A 27,206-nucleotide genomic window follows, 5' to 3' on the forward strand; every position below is an offset into this window, starting at 1 on the left:
GAGCTACGGTGAGTTGCGAAGTAAAGCGACTATTTTACTTCACACTCATATTTTGCGATTTTAAAGTTCAAAACGTCGATCTGAACCGTTCATCTTGTTTTCCATATTGAAATGTGCTTGGAGACCAAATTTTACATTTTTTGGAATTTTTTTACTATTTATTAAGCCACTTTGAAAATCTCCGATCCGGTAGTCTAGAAATTTTTATTGTTCACCCGGATTTTCAGATTTTCAAAGTGGCTTAATAAATAGTAAAAATGTTCCAAAAAATGTAAAATTTGGTCTCCAAGCACATTTCAATATGGAGATCACATCTAACGGTTCGAATCAATGTTTTGAACTTTGAAAATGAAGATATTGCGTTAAGTAGAAACGCGTTTTACTTCGCAACTCATCGTAGCCCATCTCCTAATATATATATATTTAAAGATGAGGGTTCAAATGCCTTCATTTTTTGTGCCTCCATTTTTAAAAACTTAAATAACTCAAAGTTTAAAACTTAAACATCAAAATAAAACCGTTAGATGTGATCTATGTTATTTTCTCTATGTGGCCATAAAAAATTATCACATTTTGATTTTGCTTTTATATGAATTAATAAGTTGAAAAATCTACGTTTACAAATTATTCACATTTGTATACATTTTTACAAGCTCAAGATGACAATCAAAACAAAGTTGAAATACCATAATTTTTTACATGTGCATAGAGAAAATAACATAGATCACATCTAATGGTTTTATTTTGATGTTTAAGTTTTAAATTTTAAATTATTTAAATTAAAAAAAATGAAGACATTTGAATCGCCTCATTAAGTTTTAGGATACTAACACACTGGTACTCATATATATAATAGGGTACATAACTAGCACACTGGTACCTTTCTCACGTCACAGTTCATTGTTCATAGGTTTTTTTCAGACATCGATCTCTCCTTCTGTCATTTCTATCTCTTATCTGTTCCGGATTCAACTCCTCTCTAATATTGTAATTTCTTGCCAGAAACCATTCGCCTTTGTTTGCTGTTGCCTCAGACTTTTGCAATATTAAAAAACAACTCGTTGAGGCGATGTTCGATTGCGTCCTATCCCTCTGTGGTTATTAGCTACTTTCATAGCGTCCTATCCCTCTGGCTTTTGCTTTCATCGTTCTCAGTTTTCTCGCGCTTTCTAAAGTCTCTTTGAACTTCCATACAAATCCCGCCATGTCTCATCTAATTCCTATTTGTAACTAATCTACTCTCTAATTCGGTACTTCAATGTTCTTCTCCGATACGTTTCGGGCCATGCTGGCATCTCGTCTGCGGCCATGGCTGCTCGCAGGACAAGAACCCCAGCTCGATCTCCATGTAGGGTTTCTGACATTCCAATTGAAGGCGGCGAATCTATCTCTCGACCCGTCGGTTCTCAATTCGACATTAGACGATTCGTCTCCGTTCTTTTTCAAGGAGTTGGTGTTGAGAGAGGTGGAATTGAGGGTTTCTCCTTGGTCCATCCCCTCCGTCGATGTTTCTGTGAAAAGTCTGAATGTCGTTATTGCTCTAAGGTTACTTAAAATTGCTTTATCTTTTTCGACCTTTTCTTTAAGTGGAGTTTAGGTTTAGACAATCTGATAGTTTGTTTTTTTTGGTTATTTTGATATGAAATTTGCAGAGAAGTAGAACCACTTAGTAGGAGAGCGCGTTCACAGGATATAGTTGACAAGGAAAGAAAACGAATGATTGCATCAATTGATTCTGAGGTAATTTGTTCTGTAATTAGTCAAATCTATCATCCTTTATCTGTTGCTTTCGTAAATTAACTTGATATCAACAAGGTAAATAGTCATGCAAATATAACTGAATAATTAATAAGATGTAATGCATCGAATAATGGTTCATGTTATAGGGAACCTTGAAAATGTTGATTGAAAATGAATAGTAGTAATGTTATAAATGCTCCAAGTGATATAATAATAATGTTGGTAACCAACATGCGCTTCAAAATTGTCGAACTTGAACATTGCTTATAGAATTTTACTATTTTACTGAAACAATACACTTACGTTCAATTCAAGTTATCAAATATACAGATCAGGATTAAGTGGACCACGTACTCTGGCCAACTAAATGGCTATTCTAAATTACCATGTTATTGGACTACAAATACACCAAGACTGTAACTGTTAGTTCCTAATGCCACATTCTAGTCCGTATCAGTTGAAGTCATTTTTGTGTGCCTATTTGTTGCTTTATCCTCATGTATAAAGCTAAACTCAAGTGTTTTCATTGAATTATAGCGAAAACAAGGGGTTCTGTAGGCATGATTATCTTTGTTATCCTGATGTTACATCTTTTTATACTTTGATGTATTGCAGGGTGCATTATTTCATGACCTGGTAGAAAATCTCTCTGCTCAATCTCCACAAAAGAGGCTCGTAGCAATACTCAAAAGCACCATTTTAAGATGCTCAGCAATCCATTTTGATGAAATTCAGTTTCATTTACACTGTGACGAAGCCCAAATCTTCACATTAAAGGCACAAAAACTCTGCCTTGAATCAAGCCATCCTTCCAACACTTCACTTTTCAAAGGATTCATCAGTTCGTCTATCACTCCAGGAGAGAAAAATAATTTTCTATCTATTACTTGTCCCAGTTTGGACTTTGAAATAAAGGACAATACCCGAATTCAACAAGTGTTATCCTTTACCGGTTTGTCAGTTTTACTCAAGTTTCAAAATCTCCAGCTTTCTGCTTTTGGTATTAAAATTGCGAAACTGGATTGCACATTGTCGTTCGGATCCATATCTTCTATTTTGCTATTATTGGATAAAACAACACATCAGTGTTCTGTTGAACATAATGCTGGTACACGAAATGGGAAGGAATTGTGGTGCATTGCCTCAAGAAGACTACACCCCAGAAATGTCCTTTATAAGTCTATTGATACTGTTAGGACATGGCAGCGGTATGTCTCAGCTTATATGGTGTTGTTGTCAATGATCGGATATCATAATGAAAAAATATTAAGGAAGAACTGCACCAAATTGCAATCCACTGGGAATTTCAGAATAAAAAGGAATGTGAGTTATCAATTGGCAATACTAAATCAGTTAGAAGAGAAATTACCCATTGAAGCTATTGCAAAAGGCCGAAGAATCGCTCGTCTCAGGAAGTCATCAGACTCTAGATCCAATACTAATAAATCTTGGGTTTACTTAGTAAGAGTTCCCTTTTTGAAAATTCTATCATTAGTTTGGCTTCTTTTGGGTTTTATCTTATACATATATCGGTTCCTTGTGCGTGTTTTTGGTACCAAGCTGGTAGACACTGGCTCTTTTCTGGATTCTTTCTTTGATATATCCAGTGATCTGGATACACCACTTCATTATATTATATTCCTAGGGGAACTCAAATTTGCCTTGTTTATGAGTGAAGGTTTTGACCCTGAAGTGGCTCCACTTCATCTCACAGTAAATTCATTGATCCAGATTAACTCATCTGATTCTGTCAGAAAATCATTATTTCTTGGGCTAGGGGATCTGAAATTATCAAGTGACAGACAAAACTTAGTCCTTTGGAGTGACCCTGCCTGTGGGGACTACTTATCAGATAAAGGATGTGGTTCATCATCAAGCTTTGGGATGTTATGGTCAAAATGGACTCAAATTATAGAGAGATATGAGGAGATAGATGCTGGTACCACATATGAGGGGCCTTTCTTCCTTTGTGAATTCAACTCTACTGTTTATGATTACGGTCTCCAACAATGCAATTTGGTTCTTGGGAAATTGAATCTAAGTTTGGATTTGGAATCTGTTATACTTTTTTATCGCGTTTACCGGGTGTATAACAAGATATTTGAAGGTATTCAAACCTCTTCGGCCTCTTCTATCTCTGTACAACCAGAACAGACAAGAGGGAGTTTGCTGGGCAGTTTTAAGTTATTCACTGAAAGAATGATGAAATTAGGGTCAGGTTTTGTTCCATGTAAAAGCTTGCAAATTGCAACCCTGATTGAAGGCCCACAAATCAGGGTAAAGTTAGAAAAAGACTGGTCGGCAGCTGCCATACCGGTATCGCATTTCTTGCTTGATCTCGGTATTGTTGAGTTTTTGGTTACTCCACTTACAGAGAACTCACGGAACAGTGAAATGAATATGAAATATAGTTATAGACGGCATGCTTCGCATGAATGTTATTTCAGACTAGGCAAATTTGGTATTGAAGTTGAGCATTTGGGAGTAAATCACAATTCTCCCGTTTTGGGTCCTGCTTCAATGAATTTCAATTTGTCAGTTACAAGGTACTAGATTTTTAGCAAATCATATTTGGGAGTAAATCTCATTGTGCTTCTGTGTTTTCCTTATCCAACTGCTTTTCTTGCATAATGGATTTTTAGCAAATGACATGTATGTTTTGCGTTTCTAAATGAAATCCATCTCTTGTCACATTTTAATCCCATTCAAGGTATTTTTTTGGTTATTTGCAAAAATGGCCAAACAATTTCTCATTTGGATTTATGCTAGAAATGTTGAGTGTGGTTTGATAAAACGGCGAAGATAATTTTTCTAACTTAATTTTGACTTATAGGTGATATCTGGAGGTTGTTCTCAATGTTACATTAATTGACTATAATTGAATTGTTTTGAAATATACTCCTTAGTTGAATGGTTCTTTACTGCTTATCATATGGCTGAAGTTTCATTCTATAATTTTACAGGGACCTACTTGAATCTTTGTCTTGCTTTGAGGACCATCTTTCTATAGCTTTGAGGGGGAATGTGTTTGGTGCATCAGCATTTTTATACTTGGACGAAATTTTGACCTCATTCCAGGTGAATTTAGTGCGAGCGTTACCATAATTCATTGCATTCTGAGAAGCTATAGCTCCTTTTTCTTCAGACACTTTTTTTATATATATTTTGTGTCTGGTTTTGTGTTTATTTCCCAGGTTTTTTTTTTATTCGAGGATATTTTGCAGAAAGAACTTAATCTAGGTGTGGAAATGGTTTGGTCAGAATTATTGTAACCTATCAGGGATCTAATAACCTATGGGAGGTTCAGGCTTGGTCTAACTACCCAATTGGGGTCTGCTTTTTGTGTATTTTATTTTTTTTTCCAAATTTTTCTGGTTTTTGATGCATTTTACAATTTTTTTTCTTACTTAATATATCTTAATTAAAAGTCGAGCAGGAAGTTTAAGCCTTTTATTCCATCAAGCAGGCGGGCTTTACAAGTCCTGACCTCCTACCTGATCAAGATCAGGAAATCATGATAGGAATCTGACCATTGACCCAGTTGGTTAGCCTTAAGCGGTTGGGCCTGGTTAGGTGGTTGAACTGTTAGAAGTGGGTTCTACAAAGATGGTACTAGCACTGATATTCAGTGTAATACAAACTTGTAATATCCTAGAAGAACTAAAATGTGATTGCATAATCTTGAACATATAATCTAGAAGGTAAAGTCTATGCGTAGTTTTCTGATATTCAATTTCTCTTATTTGTTTTCTAATAGGCAGGTCAATGCATTTTGTCGGCCATTTCTTCTGCTTACACTTCTCTTCATTCTGAGAACCCTATCTATTCTCCTTGTTTTACTAAAAGGTCTAGACTTGTCGGTAATAAAGAGAAAAAGTACGAATGTGCTCAACTTATGATGGATACTATTATTGAAAGCGAGCCGGTGCACATTGTACTTAAACATTCCAGAATAGATGAGAATGTTAACGTGTTAAAGTTTGGCCTGGGATTCTCAATTTCAAAGACCCAACTTAGATTCTCATTAAGTGAAGAACAGATGAAAGCTACTGTAGATTTCTCTCAAGTGGAGGCTTTAATCTTGGACCCTACAATCGGTGCATCAGAATCTGAAAAATTGCACTGCTTTTCTCTATCCAAATGCATGTTTGGATTAGAGCTTGAAACTGAGATGCATGTAAATATTGAGCTAGTTAGGCTTTTTGTGGCAGATTATCGTTTGAATGGTTTATTGGGTGGGTCTGACCAACCCTTAAAGATTCTTTTACTGGCATCTGATGATTGTCAGTCAGTTAAATGCGAAATTCAGGTAAATTTGTTTCTTTGAATTGTAGACTTTTATCTTTTTTATGTTCCATGTTTTGGATTATGATGTGGTTTTTAAATTAAAATTATTTACTGTTATTGCATGTATGCTATGAATGAAAAACAATTCAATGCAATCCATATTCAAGTATGTTTTTCATTGGTTGTTCTAATGCATATCTTTATTTTATTTGATCAGGGAGGTTTCATATTTCTGGAAACATCAACACTTGCAGAGTATGCTAATTGTCTGAATGCATGTCTTCTACTTGTGGAAGCTGGTCGGATCAAGGTTTCAAACAGTGGGACCCATGTGCTGTTCGATTCTTCTCCTTCTCAAAGACAGAATGAACTTGGATCATATCTTGTCAGAGAAGTTGAAATCGACTTATCTCAGTTTTCTCTTACTCTTGCAGTTGCTGATGAAACCGGTTAGTAAGATTCTTGGCTAGTGGTTGCATAGTTCTTGTTTAGTTTGAAGTGGAAATATAATTACCCAAGTCCTGTAGTATGTTTCTTATAAGTAAAGTCTGAGCTTTAGCTCACAAGGACTTCATAAGCTTAACCTGAAAAACCTTTATATTTGCTTCAAACGACGAATTTGAACTGTTGATCCTGATCTATTTGACTAGCCAATGTTTTGAGTTTCAGAATTTTTTTTGGTTAATTTTGTACAAGATCATGATGTGGTGTATTAAATTCTTTTTAATGCATTCATTTTCTTGACTATTATCGACCTATTTATCTTGCACAAAATGAATTTTAAAAATAAAAACTTTGAAATGTAGATGCTTGGCTCATTAAATCGATCATGGTCAATGGTTGGAATTTGTCATTTGAAACATCATAAATAAAAAAATCAAGATAGAAAAAAGCTATCATAAGTTCTGTGTGTTATTGCACCAATGCTTATAGGTCACATTTTCTACTTTTGTAGGTGTTGTTCAAGAACTCAATATATCAGCTGACATAAATCTACAAGTACTAAATTTTGGGAGAAAGATTTCATACGACGTTTCATGCTTATCTATTTCCAAAAATAGTTGGGCTAGACAAATCACTTCCCAAAACAACCATCCACTTGCTCCTCATTTTCGATCTGACAATTCAACCTCGGTACAAGTTCTTCAAGTGGAAGAACTTGTTCAATCCCCTATTTTGTCTCATGAGGGGTACATTCTTAAAGAAATGTCGGCTTATGCTGAAATTGAGAAAATTGACCTGGACAGAGAAGTGAGCCCCACAAAACTGACAAGTAATTGGGTTGGGACTGCTGGTTTTTCAGGATTAGATTTGAATGTTTCTCTTTCAACTATTCAGGTAAAACTTATCTTCTATTGTTCTGCATATTTTATTTTATTTTCCTGCAATGTTGGCTGCTGCTTTTTATTATGACAGAAAACCTGCTTTTGCACATTTGCAGACTTAATTTTCTTGAAAGGAACAGAATAATCTGTCACATTTTTCTTTTGTCCCTTGAACTACTTTCTTCTGGAAAAATTTACCTCTTCATTATCTTTGAATAATAAAGATTTTAATTTGCTAACTAAGTGATAAGATTGGGGTTTTAGAGAAATGAAGCAAAACAACAGGTGGAAAAGAATGAAGTTGAAGTAAAGTAAAGATTATTTAAGTTGCCTCTTATGTGATGTCTAGATGGATTTAAAAATATTTGGGACCACTGCAATAAGGGCACCTCAGTCAACCTTTGGTTGGTAGTTATGTGCTCTCTTTCTAAAAAAGGTACCAAACATGGGTGTTTTGTAAATATGCTCAAGTAATAGATGTTTTTTCCAATAAAGCTTTTTCTTTAATATTTTGTAAAACATGGGCACTTTTTGATTTAAATTCTTAGAGGAGCAAAGGAATTATGAAAATTGTTCCTAATTTTTTTTTTTCGTACTTCCAGATGCTTTTGGCTTTGTCTTCCCCTTTAGATCGGGTGAGAAATGGAAGAAGCCACCAGGAATCTTCTGCAATTAGTGATTCTGACGATCAGACCCAACGGGATGCTGCTGATTGTAAAATTCCTGATGGTAAATTTGCTTTTGTTTCATACATTATTAAGAAATGCACTTAATTAACTACATGTCATATCAAGTTAGTCTCAAATTGTAAGAGTTGATTATCCTAGACTCTGGTTTGTTATTGCGTTGAATGCCAACTGTGCGACCTGGACCATAACTTTGTTCTTCTGTGGTCTTGTCTGGTGTTGAATTTTTGTTTGATTTTGAGTTTGTGGTTTACACACCAACTTTTGGCCTAATATTTTTTTGTATCGTCTGGATATGGTACTGCACGAGCACTGAACTGTTCAGGTTCTCGCTACTTTCTGTAAATGCAATAGTTGAATATTCCTGATGGTAAATTTGCTTTTGTTTCATACATTATTAAGAAATGCACTTAATTAACTACATGTCATATCAAGTTCGTCTCAAATTGTAAGAGTTGATTATCCTAGACTCTGGTTTGTTATTGCGGTGAATGTCAACTGTGCGGCCTGGACCATAACTTTGTCTTCTGTGGTCTTTTCTGGTGTTGGATTTTGAGTTTGTGGTTTACAAACCAACTTTTGGCCTAATATTTTTATGTATCATCTGGATATGGTACTGCACGAGCACTGAACTGTTCAGGTTCTTGCTACTTTCTGTAAATGCAAAGTTGAATATGACATAGAAAGTTGTTCTCTCTGAAATTCTGAATAGGTGCAATTGTGGCAATAATGGATTTGGATCAACACATGTACATGGCAATTGAAGATGTAGAGACTAAATTCCTCGTGGTCGGAGTACTTCATTATTCTATTGCTGGAGAAAGGGCTCTATTTAAGGTATGTTACATTTTTTCTTTTGGAAATTTTGGAGGAGATTTATATTTTTTGGCAAAAGATGAAAAGCTCCTGTGTGCCCCGAGGAAACTAAAAATGTCTTACCCCCCCAAACCCCCCCACACACACATGAAAGCATGTTGTACACAAATGTTATAAAGGAAGGGTAGTTTGGGCATTTTTAAAGAAGATGTAAGTGAAGGAATTATTAAAGTGTTGATGTTTTAGGGGCAGGAGTTATGTTTTTCATGTTTTATTACGGCGTGCATGATTCTTTTGTCATGCCGGGCTTGATTATGCATGATATTTGGGGATTCCAAGGCATATATGACAATGCCCTTTAACAATGTGGGTTGCAAATCTACAAATTAAAAAACTCAAATGCATCAATTTTTTTTTGTCAAATGACGAATCAAATGAAGCATTCAATTATTTTAAACATATTGTGTCATTTGGGTAGGACTTCTTTTAGTAATTTTGTCCACAACTTTAACAAAATCTAATGTGGAAAAATAGCAAAGAATTTTGAATTTCCATATATGAAGTTGTCAGTAGCATTGTGCTTCTTCATAATGAACAAAATCTACCTCCATAGAAGTTCGTACAAGAATGTAAAATGGTGTTGGCGATATTATCATATGCTGTATGTTGGGTTTAGTATGCTACTCTGAATATCTTGCTGTATTTGCAGATAGCCTGACTATAAAACCAAAGGAATCAAAACAAAATTATTCTATACATACTTTACTTGAATGATGTCAGTCATTCTAATTTCAAATTTGTTCTATCCCTGTTTGTTTCTTCAAATTCAAGGTGAGGCATCACAAAAGATGGAGATCAGAAGAACAAATCATTTCTTTCAGCTCCTTGTACAGACCAGAGCACAATACAAGTGAAATATGCCTGAGTTACAATAGTGGGTCAGGCTTTGTTGAAACCTCATCCAGTTCAACAAAACCTGTTTCTTTGTGGAAAATGATCCCTGTACAGTCTCGAAAGATCGAAGACTATGATACAAACAATGATGATGTCAAATCTTTCAATTTAGTCCCAGAAGATGTCTTTCATCTTGTAAATTGCAAAAGTAACCTTGGCATTGGATTTATTGATGGAGTTCCCGAGTTTGTAAAGAAACCAGGGAGTGTTTTCCGGGTTAAAGTGTTGCAGAATTTTCTTGGAGAGGTACCAGGTACCATAGGAAATGCACCAAGTGTGGATGTCAGAGCTGAGAATATCTCATTGACTATACTTCATGATGTTTCTGACGCGAGAGATGAGGTTCCGCTTGTCAGAGGCTGCATCACTGATTGGCATGTTGTGGCACATACTACTTTCACTAAAGTCAGGATGCTGGGTTCATTTAATGCATCAGTACAGTATTTTGATGGAAGGAAAGATGAATGGTCAGTAATTGGTTTTTGTTATTATTTTTGTATCAAGAAAAAAGGCCATTGACCTTTTGGTGATAGGATACTAGAAAAATATTAAAGGGGAAATATGCAAACTCACTTATAGTTATGTTGAGACGAATTAGACTGCACTGATCTCCCAAATCGCATGGTGCTATAGTTTGGTTCCGTAAAGTCCAGCTACACTTATGGCAAGAGTCAAGTCCATTTCAGGTTATATCGGGTATCAGCAGAAGACCTCATATAGTTCATTATGTGATGCTTCTCATTTAGTGCCTACTCATATGTTGATAAATGTGTTTTTTTTTTTTTTTCAGGAAAGATGTTGTATCTCCTGTCCCTTCGTTCTTTTTGTTTCGCCATCGGTTCTCTAGTGCAGGTCCCATGAATAGAATACCTATTCGCTTCTTCTTTGGTGCAAAGCAGGTGAGGAGCTCAAGCATTTTACCATTTGTTTGAGTAAAATAATTGCTTATTATTCTACTGGTGTACTGGATTTATTTTTGTTTAGCGCACACATAATACTAACACTTAAACATATTTTTGTAGGGCCTAACATAAATATTCTTACTATGCACAATAAGACTTCATTGGACAAGCTTAATATCCTAGTTGATAAACAAAATCTTATCTGGTTAATTTTTCTTGCAGATGAATATTTATGTTAATGAGCCTTCAGTGGATATACTGCTTTACTTGGCTGGAAAGTTGGATCTGTCGGGTCCCTATGCTGTCAGACAATCTGCTATCTTTCCTAATTCATGCAAGGTTTTGAGCTTATTCGTCATGTTGTTTTATTTTTATTACTTTGTAAAAGGCTGATGTTGTTATCTCTACAAAAGTTGGCTAACAACTACACAGGTTATATTGTATACAAAGCTGTTATTTTCATTAAAAATAGTGCATATATGCAGACTATGTAGAATAAAGGGTACAAGTCTTCTATAATGGTATAGGATGCAAAAATGGAGTATTGTTAAAATATAGCATGAACAACTTATATGAAATTATTTATTAGTGGTCCAGATTAGAGCTATTTTCTTTTCAATTATTTTGCAAAAAGGAAATTCAAATGCTTATATGCATGTATTTATGTTGACAGATTGAGAACCAATCAGGATTGAGCCTCCTTTGCCATTTCCCAAACAATCAAGATGTAATTGTTTCACCGAGACAGGCGTCATCATTTTTCTTGAGGTTTTTTTGCAATATTACCTTGTGAACTTCAATTAGAGTTATGAAGTTCCCCTTGTTTTTCCTCAGAATATGTCTGTCTGAGACTGTAGCAGATCAAAAAGAGGGTAAAATTGTTGATCCAATGACCAATAAAATGGTTGTTATGCGGTTCACTTAGTTTTTGTCAGTAATGTATTTAGCATTCGTACGTACCTATATGGTTGGAAGGAATGCTGATGAAAGTGAATCAAGTGCATGTCAGAATCAAATTGGCTAAGACTAAGTTTTTTTCTTTCCACTTGCTTTTGATTGAAGGCATCTGGCGGTTCTGGGAAGTGAGAGTTCAGTCTTGATATCTTTAGTTAAACAAGGCACATTTTCAACCTCTCCTGTACTCGTTTCTTTGGCAGACACGTGTATCTTTGCATGGAGAACTCGGATAACATCTGTTGATGGTAAGATAATTTCTTGTTCTATAGTTCACTCTGTATGGAAATTTTCATTTGTAACTTTGCTTTGACTGTGATTGAAGCAGGTTCAAGAAGCTTCCCTGGGCCATTTGTTGTTGTTGAGGTTTCCAAACAATGCGAGGTAATATGCATGCATGTAGTATTATGATTTTGATTTAAATTGATAGTATTGTACAAAGAAGGAAATAATTTAAGTTAGCTGAATGATCTGACTTGGTGAACCTTACGAACTTTGATGAGCTTCACCTCAGTTACATCACCATCAACATTATATGACTTGATTCTGTTATAAATAAAATCAATTTGATTGACCATTGTTTATTTTAATTAATGAAAACATGTTAGCCATTAGTCATGTCACTTATACACCACAATGAACCATTATTTCTCAAATTAGACTGCAATGGTGAGTCAGGCCTGCCAAGGTCGACCTGACCAGCTTATCTGGGTTTGTTGGTGAGATTATCTTCGCTGGTTAGAAGGTCAGGCTGCTTTTAGTTAGTTGTCCAAACACCTTGACAATCTAGGATGCTGACCTGTTACTTTGACTTGACACCATCCTGTCTATACTGGCTCGCAGACTGCCGTTCTACTGAATTTTTTTTTTTTTTTCATAATTACTGAACTTCTCCTTCGACCAAATAAACTGAAACTGTTTTCCAGGAAGGATTATGTCTTTCTGTTTCTCCTTTTCTGAGATTACACAACAAGAGTGAGTTCCCTATTGAGTTGCGGTTTGCAAGACCTAATGAGCCCAAAGATGAGTCAGCTTTTGTTACACTGAGAAGTGGTGATACAATTGATGAATCGATGGGGGTTTTTGACGCCATTGATCTTTCTGGAGGATCCAGGAGAGCATTATTATCATTAGCTCTAGGTAAGTTAGTCTCTGTCCTTGTGCTGTGGATATTTCCACACACACCCACACACATTATGTTGTGGCAACTACTTTTCTTTTGTGATTTCCTCCTTGTAAGGAAAAAATGACATGCTGGTTATAATTATTATGGATGTTTAATTACTTCTTTCCTTTCTTATGAGTGTTATGTGCAACCTTCTGGGATTCTTAGGAAGGAATTATTTATCTAGGTTTGCTGAAATTTGAAGAAAAAGATAAATGCATTTGGTAAAGATGTCTAATTTAATAAAATTGTCACCTTCTTGTAGGGAACTTCCTCCTATCGTTCAAACCCGTAATTTCTGAGCAGCATTTGGAGAAATACAATTTGGTGTCTGCTTCAGCTGACTGGTCTGAGGACATAACAGGAGACAAAGCCGTGCGTGTCTCAGGAGTGCTGGATAAGTTGAACTACAAACTAAGGCGTGCCTTTGGTTTTAATTCTCTCAACTCCTTGTTCAACTGTCTATCTTGTCCCCTTTCTGTTGAGGGGATTCAGGTGTCAGATCTCCACTTTTTGGTGCATACTGTAGAGAGAAATGTGCCTTTGCAGAGCCCTTTAGATGGGGGCAGCAATTCTGAGAAGAACTCAACCTTGCCAGTGGCTTTACGAATGCAAAGAGAGATTTTTATTTACCCGACTGTTCAGGTTTTCAATTTTCTCCAGTCAGCGATCCTTGTTATTATTGGTGAAAATCAGACAGGTAATACTATTTTTTTAGCTTCGGTAAAATTTTGAATATTTCATACAACACTTTACCCTTGGCAAGGAAAAATAAAAACTCTGCTCCTACTGTTCCATTTTAAAACAACTAAGACGGTTGAAACTTGAATATAACATTAATAATTTTATTGGCATGGGTTTTGATGATTTTCGGTCACTTGGGAGGTAAAAAGGGGAACTTCATATGGGGAGGGACAAAATTGGCAATATTTAACGGAACACCCACTTCCATCAAAATAACCCAAAACTTGGCAGTTAAGCAACAAATGCTCCTGAAAAGATCTTTGATCAAACGTATGAAGTCTTTTGTATTGTTTCAAATATGCTGAAATATGACCAATTATTAGGTCGGAGAGTTAACGTAATCATTTTCTATTTCTATTGCAACTTCCGAAGATCTAAACGCAGCAAAAAAGTCGCATAATGTCGGGAGGGAGGCTACCATTCCATGCGGTTCAAGCTCTTATTTCTATGTTAACCCCTCCAATATATATTTTTCGGTCACACTGATGGTGAATGGTTCAAAATGCAAGCCTGTGGATAGTGGTGAGTGTGCTAGGAGACTTGGTAAACGAACGACTGAGATTCAGTATTTTGATATGGAGCTTCAGTTTGATACAGGGAAACATTCTGCATCCTTAAGATTCCTGCGTGGAGAAAAAGGCTTGTTAGAGGTACAGCATGAAAGCTGTGCCCAACCTTTCAAAAAGACCCCCCCCCCCCCCCCCCCCCCCCAAAATTAGCTTGAAAATATTGGTTTTTTTTAACTATTGATTCAGTTTCTTAAATAGCTCTTTTGTTTTCCTTCATGCAGGTGGCTGTATTTACAAAATACACGCTGAAGAACAGCAGTGATCTTCCCTTGTTATGCACACCTTTTTATCCCAAGTCCTTGTCAAGGTTAGTTTACCATTTTAAAAGGATAATTTTAATTGGTTTTGTATTTACTGATTAAGTTTCTCTGTGTAGGTTTGGAACTGAGACCACAAGTTCACATCCTGAGCACGAATTTTTGTTGCATCCAGCTTCGTCTGTCTCATGGTTTGCTAAGTTAGTACCCAATACTAATATTTATATTTCTTTACAGCTTGGCATAAGACATGCTATAAGTCGCACTGTCTTTTGACGTTTGCAATAGTATCTAAATAAAAGGATCAGTGTAATGTGTATTTGCTTCTGTACTCAGCCTTGTGGCTACAACTTGCTGGCAACCAGTGTGGACATTTTCATACTAATAAGTTCAAACCACAATTTGGGTTTGAACTGATTCTTAATTGAATATTAAGCGTGTATAGTCTAACCTGGACTATCACGAGCCCATCAGAAGTTCTAAATATGGCTGGCAATAGAAACAGGATTTCTTTACAGGCAATATGCTCAGTTATATTTCTGTGTTTTTTCGTTGTGCACTGGATGTTCTGTATTTTGTGTAATCTTCTCAAAATAATAAGATAATGTTCATCTTGACAGGTCAACAGAGGTGTACATCAGATCTGCTGATGGAAGAACATCAGTGGTGCGTATCGATATGGGGGCATTGTCTGCTTTCACCGAGCTTTGTCTGGAGATGGAAGATAGCTCTCGAGGTAACAGCCTTATAGCGGTTCTAGCTGTTTCAGTTTGCCCGTCTTCAGATCACACAGTGAATCTGCAAGCGCAAGTGGTGCACATTGTTCCCAGATATGTCATCGCCAATCAATCTTCAGAGGATGTAATTGTTCGTCAATGTTATGCAGAGGTACTATTACTTAGTTTCTGTCGTGTTCTGTGACTTCGTTTAATTGTGTTCAGCTTTGTTGTACTGGTTCTTCCTGTATTTTTCACTTTGTTTGGACTCCCAAACAAACAAAAAGTATAATCAGTGCAAATGATGACATTCAAACTTTTGTCTGAGGAGAGTACAAGTAAGGTTTATGGTAATCTTTGGTACAGGCAACATGTTTGATAGTCCTTGGTTCTACTAATGATCTATTTAACAGGATGACATGGATGATATTGTTGTTGAGGCGAAGAAGAGAGTAATCCTACTAACCAGAAAGACCAGAATACGAGGAAGAGAGACTCTGTTTGACTCACTGCTCCGAGGCCACAAGAATGGTTCTGATGAGAGCCAAGTCTTTGTTCAATTTTCTCTTAAAGAGGCTAGATACTGTTGGTCAGGACCTGTTTGCGTCAAATCCATTGGCCGTTTCTTTGTGAAGTTCAGGATACCTCTGGATGATACAGTCACAGATGGGTCTGCTGGGCCGAGCAGAAAATCCACTAAGTTGGCTTCGGTGCATGTCGTGGAAGAGAACAATAGTTTGGTTTTGAAATACACTATGCCTCCGGACTATGCATTGCCTTATCGCATAGAGAATCGATTGCCTGGATCATCCATCATGTACTTTCAAAAGGTACGGAAAATTACAACATCGTACCTAATTAGCTCTTTGATAACCGTCAGATAATTTAATCTTATATCCTTTTACTATGTTTAGGGCTCCACAGAAGTGGATATGTTGGACCCAGGGGAGTCGGCAGAGTATGTCTGGGATGACATCAATCTGCCACATAAGCTCGTTGTTCGTATTGTTGGTACAGTACTTCTTTTGCTTAGTTCCACACTATTATATGCTGTTTAGATATGAATACTTTTCTCAAAGAAAAAGAGAACAAATACATCTCCAAGCAGGCCTCCAAGCATTGTTGCCATGCAGATTTGGAATATTTTTGCCTCAAGATTTATTAAATTTTAGTATCTCTTGCTAGGATTTTGAACTTCTGATAGCATGGGTTAAATAACGAAGGAGCTCTTGACAATTTGAATGGGCACCCGTAAATATTCTGGGCTCCATTATCTAAAACATTCATACTTCTTTCAAAGCCATATAAAACCTAATTATTTCATTTCGTGAAGAAGAGAAAATCTGTTGTACAATTAAATTTAATAGGAAGACTTGATCATGAAATTTTGTTCCCATTTGCCTTCCCCCCCTTTCGGACTAAAAGGGAGAAAAAAAATTATCTTACATTGGCGCACATGATTATTTACATTATATGTTGATACCTGCAATTAAATAATACAATAATTTTTTTCATGAAAAAAATATATAATAGAATCTCTTACATGATAAATTGCCATCCATTGAGTAACAAATGGATGGTTTTATAAAGAAAACATGTTGTGAATAACGATATTACATTATACAGTTTGATACCTGCATTGGCATAATACACTATTGCAGAATATGATACACGTTGAATTCTTTTTCTTTTTGATAATGATCCATGTTGATTTTAGTTTCATGATCAAATTTTTTACTGTTTTGTTTGTGATATTTGAGTAAGAGGTAGTAATCTCTCTCTCCCATTTTTTTTTTCCCTTTCAGATATGAATTTGCTCCGTGAAATAAGCATAGATAAGGTTTGCCAATGGAGACCATTCTTCAAAATACAAAATCATAGAGGCCTTGGATTGGATTTGATGTCTTTAAGTAAGGGAATATTTCCTACAGATAAGGGACGGTCTGATGAATCTCTCAGACAATGGCCGCTGGAAGTGGGCTATGAGGTGGATTTTGATGGCCTTACTAGGGTCTTACGTGTTTGTGAAAGGGCCAATTTTACAAAAGTTGATAATTCGAGCCGTCCATTTGCAAATGTCCAGCTAAGATGGGCTTCTGCAGTTTTTCATTTATGTGAGACTAAGAGCCAGGTTTGCCACCAACTTTCTATAAATATACTACATATGTCAAAATTGTGTCCTGCTCTACTCAATAAGATTTTCCTGTTGCATGCTAATTTTGGGCTATATTTATGCACATTTTCCCTTACGGAAGAGCATAGATGAGGCACCTCAGGAGACCACCGTTTTGGTGTTAAATCTTGCCTTTATGTCTGTCGACTCAGTGATGGCATATCAACAGAAGTACATCTCCACAAGAATTCAGGTTGCTAGATTTTAAATATATATAGATTGTCTTTTGAAAGCAAAGCAAGGAGTGTATTAACCTCATATATGCTATTGTTGCAGTCTATAAATGCAGAAGAAAGATGGAATGGTGCTTCGTTTGGGTCAATTCTGAGGAGGAGCCGAGATTATGATGCCAGTTCAAATGAGAACATTCTCTCTATTTCTTTGGTTCTTAGCTCGACCAAGTCTAAAATCAAACAAGTTGAATATCTTTCGCTACTTTTACAGGTACTCTGGTTGGCAAACATTTTTGCAAAGAAGATCCTAATATCATTGTCTTTGCAAACAATGATATTTTTCATATTGTAACTCAGGCCCTTCCAAATGACATTAACTGTTGCATTATTGCAAGTAAAATAGGTAAATGTCCTTGGATGTCAGAATTTGCCCTCAACTTTCATGCCTTGGATCCAAGAGAAAACTAAGATGATAGGTCCCAAGATTATGTGATCAGTAACTATTCCATATGTCCATGGTTCATCAATGAAATATCTTTATATCACATAGAACCCTGCATTAATAAAATAAGTGATCATGTATGCGCTAAGGACCCCATACTACCTCCCTCTTCTTCCTTAGTTTTGAAGAAATCAAAAACTATTGGGATGGTCTGTTAGGGAATTTATTTTGTTCTGGAGTAATTTGAGAAAGAACTGATACAGTTTATCGTACCAAGGTTATTCTAATGTTTTGTAGTGTCTGGGTAATTTTTAAAATATTGTAGCCTTTCTAGGTATAGCTCTGATGTTTTGGCATTTTGCAGGGGTGCATATGAAGATACCTATTGAAACTGTTTTGTTGTTTCATGTTGCATAACAAATACTATGCATTTTGGTTTAACGTTTTCTAGTAGATTTGTTATTATTTGCAAGCAAATGACCGTATGACACTTTTATGTGTAGCCAATTGATTTAAAAATAGATGAAGAGACATTAATGAAGCTTGTTCCTTTTTGGAGAAGCTCTCTTAGTGATTCTAGTGCACCAAGTCAGAAGTACTATTTCAAGCACTTTGAAATTCACCCTATAAAGGTTTTGCCTTTTGTCTTGTATTTTACTTATTTTAATATTCTTGTTCTTGAAATTCCAAAAATGAATCCATGAGTTTTCTTTTAATCAAGGAAATGGGGGACCCAGACCAGTGATAAGATTTTTTAAATTCTCTGAAAATTTCGAGCTTTATTGTTTTAAGATCTTCAACATGGGTTTCCTTGTCTTGGCACTACCATCCAAGACATATGGGACCCCCAATAACAGAATCGGAAGTATGAGGGATCACCTGAATATATTAAAGTTGAACGGATTAAGATTGAAGTAAATGTATTTTTTTTTTATTTGCTTTCAATGATTCTGTTATGTCTGTCTTTTAGATAACTGCAAGTTTTCGTCCTGGGATTTCACATACCACTTATAGTTCAGCTCAGGAGGCTCTTCGCTCTCTACTTCACACTGTTGTACAGGTAAAGTGCTTCAACATTTGCGCTTTAAGAAGAACATATCTTGGGCATCTATGACTAAGAGCATGTTGATATTTTGCTCATTCTTTTTAAGAGAAATATAGAATTATTTTGCCACTATTTTGTTTGTCCAGTTATAAAAAATAAAAAAGAGTTGGTTTCTGATTTTAGTAATGTATTTAATTGTATTTCACCTGTTCCTCTTAGGTGCCACCGATAAACAATTCAGTGGTAGAGCTGAACGGGGTACTACTTAATCATGCTTTGGTCACTTCTCGAGAACTGCTTTTTAAATGTGCCCAACATTATTCATGGTAAATATACCTCTTCATATAGAACATTCATCTACAATTTATGAATTTAGTCATTGAATATTGAATTTTAGATCTTATTGAGGCTTACCTATTGTTGTGTCAGCCATTTAGTACCTACTACACTATCAATAGTTCCAAACTTGCCACCAGATGCAAAACCCACAAATATTGGTTCTAAATTGATTCAAAAAACTCCTGGTGAATATATTGTAATATGTTGCACAAGTATAATCAATGGTTATTGTGTTGTACAGGTATATGCTAAGGGCTGTCTATGTAGTAAAAGGAAGCAAGCTGCTTCCGCCCACTTTTGCCTCGATTTTTGATGACTCGGCATTATCTTCTCTTGATATTTTCTTTGATCCTTCGGATGGCTCCATCAGCCTTCCTGGAGTCACCATGGGTAAAATAGATTTCTTTTGTGAACTTCCCTTTTTTTTTTTTTGTCTTTTTCCCCCTCCAAGCTTTAATTTTGCATTTTTTTTATTGAATTGGGTCTTCATTTGTCAGCTTCTGTTACTTGAACAACTTTGTTAGCATGGCAGATATTGCCAGGTGCCACTTCTTATACTAGCTGGTACTGGCTGTATCGTTTTGTAGGTGTACCAGGTTGTTGATTTGGCTTGGTTATGATCCATGAAATATAAAAATCAATGCTTGTGATTAATTTAAATGGTCAGAAGTGCAGTGATGATTGATTAGTTAAGATTAAATAGTTAACGCCTTTGTTTATTTACAGGGATGTTCAAATTTATCAGCAAAGGCATAAAATCGAAGGGCTATGGAACGAAGCGATATTTGGGTGATATTGGCAAAACCGTAATTCAAGAAGCACATTCTCTTTATTTTGATTATTATCCATTATTTATGTTCTGAAGGGGATATTTTTGTTGAAATTCTCAAAACAGCTGTAGATAGGTGAAGTATTGTATCACTACTAGTTCTGGTTATGTTTAATTTTTTTTAAGGGGGATTGCTTCACATACAGCTGGTATGAAGTGAAAGTTTGGTCAGTAAATACGAGTATCTGATCAGATCAAAACTGATATGATACCTGAAATTGAATTTCTTGGTTTATAGAATATTATTTGCTTATCATTCTTTTTCTTTTTGCTACTGATATAGATTGAAAGAGCCGGTTCGAAGGCTCTTTTTGCTGTTGTTACTGAAATCTCAGACAGCGTCCTCAGGGGAGCAGAAACAAACGGTTTTAATGGCATGGTAATTTATGTTTTTATTGTAAATTTTATTCTTGTCTGATAATTGGAAACTGTGTGCCAAACCAAAATTAAAATATCTTTTGGTCCCATTTTTCTTTAGGTCAAAGGATTTCACCAAGGCATATTGAGATTGGCAATGGAGCCCTCTGTATTAGGGTTAGCTATAGTGGATGGTGGGCCTGATCGAAAAATCAAGCTTGTTCGCAGCCCTGGGCTTGATGAGGTTACTGCATGTTTCTTTCTTATTTTTCTCTCTTATCTCATTTAAAAAGCAACTGATTGTTCATATTTAGTAATATAATGGATATTTCTAAATTATGTTTTCAGTTGTATATTGAAGGCTATTTACAAGGAATGCTGGATGTTTCCTTCAAACTTGAGTATCTCCGTGTACGAGTAATCGATGACCAGGTATACAGTTGCCTTATCTTATTTTGGTGTCCATTTTTCTGATTAATTTCAGGTCATCAGTGGTTTTGTTTTTTGCATGCAATATTTGTTTACGAAAATGAAATAATCTTATATCGAGTAATTATGTCCTATAGGTGATCCTGAAAAATTTACCACCGAGTAGTACGGTGATAAGGGAGATTATGGAAAATGTCAAGGGTTTCCTTATTAGTAAGGGTTTGTTACAAGGAGATCCCTCTGCTGCTTCTCGGCCTATTCGGCAGTTACATACCGAAAGAGTAAGCTCTCTGTCCCCCTCTGTTTTTTTTCTCTTTTAATCTTGGCAGTGGCTGCCGAGTGTTAAATTTCTCTCTCTCTCTCTCTCTGACACACACACACACAAGCACATATGTATTGGATTTACATTGAAGAGCTTTGCTGAAATCACCATATTTATAAAAAATTGCATCAGTTTTAACATTGTTAGGATCTTTATTGTGTACAAGCTTTTAGTTTGTTTCGTTTCTTACTACACTGTAATTTTAAAACTCTCCTTTATTTGAATTATGCACTAATATGATATATACAGAAATAACTAATCAGTAATTAGATGCTTCAAAGTCTGCTAACTGTATCCAACTTTTAAACCACCTTATAATCGTGTTGATAAAAATGTTACACCTAAGTGTCAGCTTATGTGTCTGGAGATGACAGTTTCTACTGTGCAATGAAAAAACAATTACTCTTTACTTCGTACATTGAAATTTAAGCAGGAATGGAGACTAGGACCCACAATGCTGACCCTATGCGAGCACTTGTTCGTCAGCTTCGCGATCCGGTTACTACACAAAGAAGCCACAAAAGTAGCAGGCAAATTAACTTGGAAAGGGAGGAAACTCATAGGTGATGGGAGGGAGAAACCTCAAGGTGGCAAAATCTGGGTTGTTGGTGGCTTTCTGTTATCGGGAGTAGTTGCATATGTAGATGGGCGGTTATGTCGTCACATACCCAACCCGATAGCAAGACGTATAGTTAGTGGGTTCTTGTTGAGCTTTCTCGATAGGAAAGATAGTCAACAAAGTTGAGATTTCCTTTCTTCCTAATATTCTTGGTTTAAGCACGGGAGAATGTTCATGTAATTAATGTATAGTGATTTTTGGTCATGTGAATAGTAGTGGATGAGAAAGTCTTGCATGTGAATTACCCTGTGGTGATAGTAAAATGTTGTTTCCTGTTGGAGATCTTTGGTACCGGTTTCCTTTTTGTGAATGCTGTTCAGCTTCTGTGGTGAATGCACACCGAATTACTTGTCTAATTAAAGCGGGTATAACCGTACAGGACACTTTTATATTCATCATTAGTCCGACTTCAAGTTTCTGTAATTTTCGCATACCACTAGAAGTCTAGAGACTCTTAGTTTCATTAGAGGAAAATTCAGTATATGATCCTTAAGCTTTTACCGAGAGTTTCAATTACTTGCCGATTTTTACTTTCACCGTGTTGTTCGTTAGGTTCAGTGCAAACGGCAAATGAATTATTCGGGTTTGAGGAGATTAAAAAGTCATGATTTGAGAATAGTTCGGATATAATTTGAAATTATCTGGGTCAAAAATTCAATTATGCAAGAGAGAAAAAAAAAAAATAGGGCCCAGGTTGCCCTGTTTGCTTTGGATTGACTCGTGGCGATTTGAAGTACATCACCTTGCCTCAATTGGCCCCGCATTCTTACATGACAGCACCAAATTTATTATTATTATTTTTTTTATACCGGCTCTAGAAAAATAGTTAGTTAAACTAATACTGCAAGATTTTGTTGTAATATATTTGGACAATAGGCATTTGACTGCATCATGTATTATCCACTAAGAATTCGTACTAAATCAAGACCGGTAGGCTTAGTTATGTATAGACTTATTTGTCGGTATAAGACGATACATATACGGAAATTAATAAATTTAACAATGCGAAAGAAGTCTCTATAATATCGAAAGACCCACTCATGCTTTTTGTTCTTTATAGTTTTCGTCCGGGGTTGGATCTCAAGGACTAGAAAAGAAGAAATTAATTATCATCTAACAAAAAGCATCAAGATATTTTTAATTTTTCTCTACATCTTTCACATGAAACATGTGAAAGATTATGAGTTCGAAACCCTTCTCTGTATTACTTCACATAAGTTTGAAATGTATCAAGTGGCTTGATCTCAATTCATATTTCAAAAAACAAAAAAAAACAAAAACAAAAATTCCTCTATACAATAGATATTTACAGCTACAGATTATATTAGAAATTTATTGAAGTAAATAGAAATGACTACAAACAAACAAGAACCCAACAGACAGGTCGCCACAATCTGCAATTAGCTTGGTGCAAACCGATCCATGACTAGGCACAAACTGGTTTCTGATATAACCCGACTGATCGGCTTTCTCTCCTTGTTATCTCCATAATTTTCCTTTTGCCTCTTCTCCTTGCCTTCTATTTCTCCTTTCTCTTTCTTCTCATCTTGACCGGCGTTCGACTTGTTATCGTGGTTCCATTGCCACTTCCCCAATCCACCAAATTCGAAAATCCTAGCACCAACAAACATCGCCATCTATCTCTCTCTCTCTTTTCCCTGCTATCACTTAATAATTGATTTGATCAATCTGAATTGAGTAAAATCAGCTCCATGTTTGGTATTTAAAGAAAGACATGCCCGTTGTTAATTAGACGGTGTCGTTAAAACAGTGTGCTTTGGAACCTAGAATAATGCATGTGGCTATAATCCCCTCAAGTTTTGTTATTAACTGTATATATCCAGACTAGTGATATGCCTCCACGTTAGCGAGTCTGCTGATGTGGCATCTAGAGAGGGCAAACGGAAATATCCAGCACATTGGAAATAAAAGATTCTAGAAGCGTTTAAAATTCAGAAGACGTTTGATGAGGATTTAACTCGGAGTCCTTATCCTAAATTTTGTCCTGACGTGGCATTTCTTGGCGCTGAGTAGAAGAGAGTTATCCGGCGGATCTTGTGAGGAATAACAGTTGAGAGCATCGCAATTTCAATTGTAGAACCAAATTTGACATCGATGCCAATTGTACAGTAGTTTAACGTGTAGTCGTAACCTTGAGATATCGTAAAAAAAGAGATATGTATTAGCGTAATAATTAATTTTGTAAAATAGTTAATTGATGATGGTTCAAATAACTTTAATTTTGTATCTATGTTATGTCTTTCTTTTTTAAAACGTTAATAATACAAAATTTAAAATTTCAATATTAAAATAAAACAATTATATTTGATCGATATTATTTTTATGTACATATAAAAATATAAAAATAATTTTATTTTGGTTTAATTGGTACGAAGAGTTTGTAAAAATATATTGATATAATAATTTCTAGACATTGATTTTTCAACTATTAATTTATATTAAAACAACATTGAAATGTGATAATATATATGTATATAGAGAAAATAATATATATAAATAATAAACAAATGATGATGAGAGCTGACTTTTTCTGTTATGTTATATTTTCTTCGAATAGTCATCACATTACAACCATATCAAGTTATCATGGATATCTTAATTATGTATGCATGGAGCCCCTAGTTTTTTTCGATAAGAAAATATGCCAGAAAAATTAAATTAAATTACTTGTATATAAATCAGCACAAATTTAAACAAAAGTGACACAACAACGATACAAAAGAATATAATCTGAAGGATATATAACATGGAACTAACTTTCTCAATAAGAAAATGAAAATTATATTATGAAGCTTCGTTGAATAAATATTCTGTAGCTTACATAAACCACCGATATTTTAAAAAATATCCAATTAGCAAAATATTTTAATAATAATAACCAGATTTTAGATAGAATTTTAAAAGTATTCAAACCGTGAATTTTTTCCACTGCTTCAAATTTTTTTTTTCAAACCAGAAATTTTTAAATTTTTTTATTGAAATATTAGAAATGTTGAAATATATTTCTTTGAAAATATATGGAATACAATATAATTTGATTTATTAGAAAGACTGCAACAAATAACTCGGATCAACATTTTGCAGGCCGAATTTTTCGCGGCTGTAAGAAAAATTAATATATTTCTTTATGTGTTATTGTAAAAAAATAAAAATGCTTGGATTCTGAGTTATTGATCCCGGTTCAAAAATCACTTCTAGGTAATACAGAAAATAGATACAACTTTTTAGAAATTCTCAAAAAGACTTTAAGTTATTTAATGATTGTTATTCAAAAAGAATTCTCAAAATAGATACATCTTTTTAGAAATTAAATGTACTAGAAGGATGACAATATTTTCTGTATTACCTAGAACTGATTTTCGAACTGGGATCAATAACTTAGAATCCAAGCATTTTTATTTTTTTACAATAACACATAAATAAATATATTAATTTTTCTTACAGCCGTGAAAAATCCGGCCTGAAAAATGTTGATCCGAGTTATTTGTTGCAGTCTTTCTAATAAATCAAATTATATTGTATTCTATCTATTTGCAAAGAAATATATTCAATATTTCTAATGTTTCAATACAAAAAATAAAAATAAAATTGTTCTGTTTTGCAAAAAAAAAAAAAAATCAAGGCGTGAATTTTTTCCATGGTTTCGAATTAAAATTCAAAACCGTGGAAAAAATCCACGGTTTGAGTACTTTTAAAAATCTATCTAAAATTTGATTATTATTATTAAAATATTTTGCTAATTGGTATTTTTAAAAATGTCGGCATAAACCACAAATTGATCCCAAGCTGTCAAGTCACAATCTCACTCCCTGACTCTTCTCTCCTGCCCGGAGCGATCTCTTTCTATCTCTAGATCTTTTAAATTTTTTTTTTTTTGATGAAAATGACTTTTTTTGGGGGGGCATATGGGATTCTGGGGCTAATATTTTTAATAAGAAAATATGCCAGAATTTGCTTTTTAATATATTTTTTTTACTTTTATTAATAAGAAAATATGTCAGTAAAATTAAATTAAATTACTTGTATATAAATCAACACAGACTTAAAACAAAAATGACATAACAACGATATGAAAGAAAGTTCCAACAAAAGACAACAAAAAATTCTAATTTCATGCACAACAATATATATAATGTCGATTTCAATTCTGAGGTGTTGTTAATTTAATTCACTACGGTAAAAATCAGCATTCGATATGACGTAATGCATCGATTTAAATCGATATATCCAATTTTTTTTTTATTACGCATGCATAATTAAGTACATTAAAATATCTTGACGTGAATATATACTTTCAATTCCATATATAATTAAATAATTGATAAAAAATATATTGATTAAATACTTAAATTGCTACGGTACGTGCACGTACAGACTTTCTAGTTCCGCCCCTGCAGAGATTTATTATTACACCTGAAAGATTCATCTGTGTTTTGTGATCAATTCTAAGATCGATATATATAACCGTCGATTTAATTAGTTTTTTTTTGAGAAATAATAGGGGTCATGCCCATATTTAATTGAGAAAATGGTTACAAAGTTTGTATCCAAATTGAAAATAAACAATGCTCAAAACATCTTGAGCAGCAAATATGAAAGTAGTTAAAAAAAAGTAAAAATAGTAAAATCTAAACAAATACTAATTGAAACATTTATTAATCTCCTGAAGTTGCAACAACGACTTCCTTCCCCTAACTGGGCTTATGTTGTCCCTGTCAGGCCTTGTACCAGTTCGGTACCAGAATGTGTATTTCTTCCTTTGATCGTATCAGTCCCAGTTTGTGTCCTACCAGTTGCTGCAAGGATTCATCTGAATTTACTGAAATAAAAATTATATTGCCAGAAAATTGATCCGTTCATAGAAATAAAAATTGATCCGTTCATACGAAATGATTCATCTGAATTTACTGCACCACAGCGAGATTCAAATTAATTATATTGCCAGAAAGTTTACAGAGACGAAAAACAAGAGTTAATTTGTCTGGACTTAGTTGTCTTGTTTATAACTTAAAGTACAGTAAATAATTTCTTTCTTCCAAATTTTACTGTGCATATACATTAAATGTCAGCATGGCACATAAATGTTGCATTATTGCATTCGTTACCTCAACCTATTAATTGTCTATTTCCAGTAGATAATCCTGAGCGAATGTGCATGGTACATTTTTAAGGGCAGATAATTATATATTTGATTTGAGTTGGATATTTCTTGTCTTGTGAGTATATAGTATATAGTATATAGTATATAGTTAAAATTCTGATTCAGTGTTATTGTGCTAAATACTAATAAATGTTTCCCACACAAAGAATTTTGAATCTAATTAGTTAAATACACACTAGCA

The 27,206-nt window shown here is 34.8% G+C and overlaps 1 protein-coding gene across 2 annotated transcripts; it reads left to right on the top strand.

The window, feature by feature from the left end:
- The first annotated feature begins 1,114 nt into the window (after positions 1 to 1,114).
- LOC144556180 (vacuolar protein sorting-associated protein, putative (DUF1162)) lies at positions 1,115 to 22,120 on the top strand. Of its 2 annotated transcripts, none has more exons than XM_078304685.1 (36): positions 1,115 to 1,545; positions 1,653 to 1,740; positions 2,356 to 4,286; positions 4,704 to 4,818; positions 5,498 to 6,049; positions 6,245 to 6,476; positions 6,983 to 7,365; positions 7,955 to 8,081; positions 8,751 to 8,875; positions 9,686 to 10,275; positions 10,599 to 10,707; positions 10,933 to 11,049; positions 11,384 to 11,478; positions 11,773 to 11,912; positions 11,990 to 12,048; positions 12,591 to 12,804; positions 13,095 to 13,529; positions 13,946 to 14,223; positions 14,364 to 14,449; positions 14,519 to 14,599; positions 15,020 to 15,287; positions 15,529 to 15,945; positions 16,030 to 16,126; positions 16,921 to 17,246; positions 17,371 to 17,481; positions 17,565 to 17,732; positions 18,407 to 18,535; positions 18,874 to 18,963; positions 19,168 to 19,274; positions 19,529 to 19,677; positions 20,014 to 20,093; positions 20,400 to 20,495; positions 20,595 to 20,717; positions 20,822 to 20,905; positions 21,040 to 21,183; positions 21,658 to 22,120. In XM_078304685.1, the coding sequence occupies exons 1-36, from the start codon at positions 1,259 to 1,261 to the stop codon at positions 21,967 to 21,969; spliced, it is 8,745 nt and encodes a 2,914-aa protein (XP_078160811.1). In that variant the 5' UTR covers positions 1,115 to 1,258; the 3' UTR covers positions 21,970 to 22,120. The 2 variants fall into 2 exon arrangements, with proteins under 2 accessions (XP_078160811.1, XP_078160812.1); XM_078304686.1 differs by having other exon boundaries at positions 11,993 to 12,048.
- Positions 22,121 to 27,206: the final 5,086 nt, after the last annotated feature.

This window comes from Carex rostrata, chromosome 6 (genome assembly GCF_964058835.1).
Source record: "Carex rostrata chromosome 6, lpCarRost1.2, whole genome shotgun sequence".
NCBI classification, from domain to species: Eukaryota; Viridiplantae; Streptophyta; class Magnoliopsida; order Poales; family Cyperaceae; genus Carex; species Carex rostrata.

Bases quoted from the DNA above. Each gene is read 5' to 3' on its own strand.
- LOC144556180 (XM_078304685.1), top strand. From the start codon at position 1,259: ATGTTCTTCTCCGATACGTTTCGGGCCATGCTGGCATCTCGTCTGCGG. The intron at 6,477-6,982 runs GTTAGTAAGATT...CTACTTTTGTAG, and splicing joins TGCAGTTGCTGATGAAACCG to GTGTTGTTCAAGAACTCAAT. The intron at 17,733-18,406 runs GTACTCTGGTTG...TTTTATGTGTAG, and splicing joins ATCTTTCGCTACTTTTACAG to CCAATTGATTTAAAAATAGA.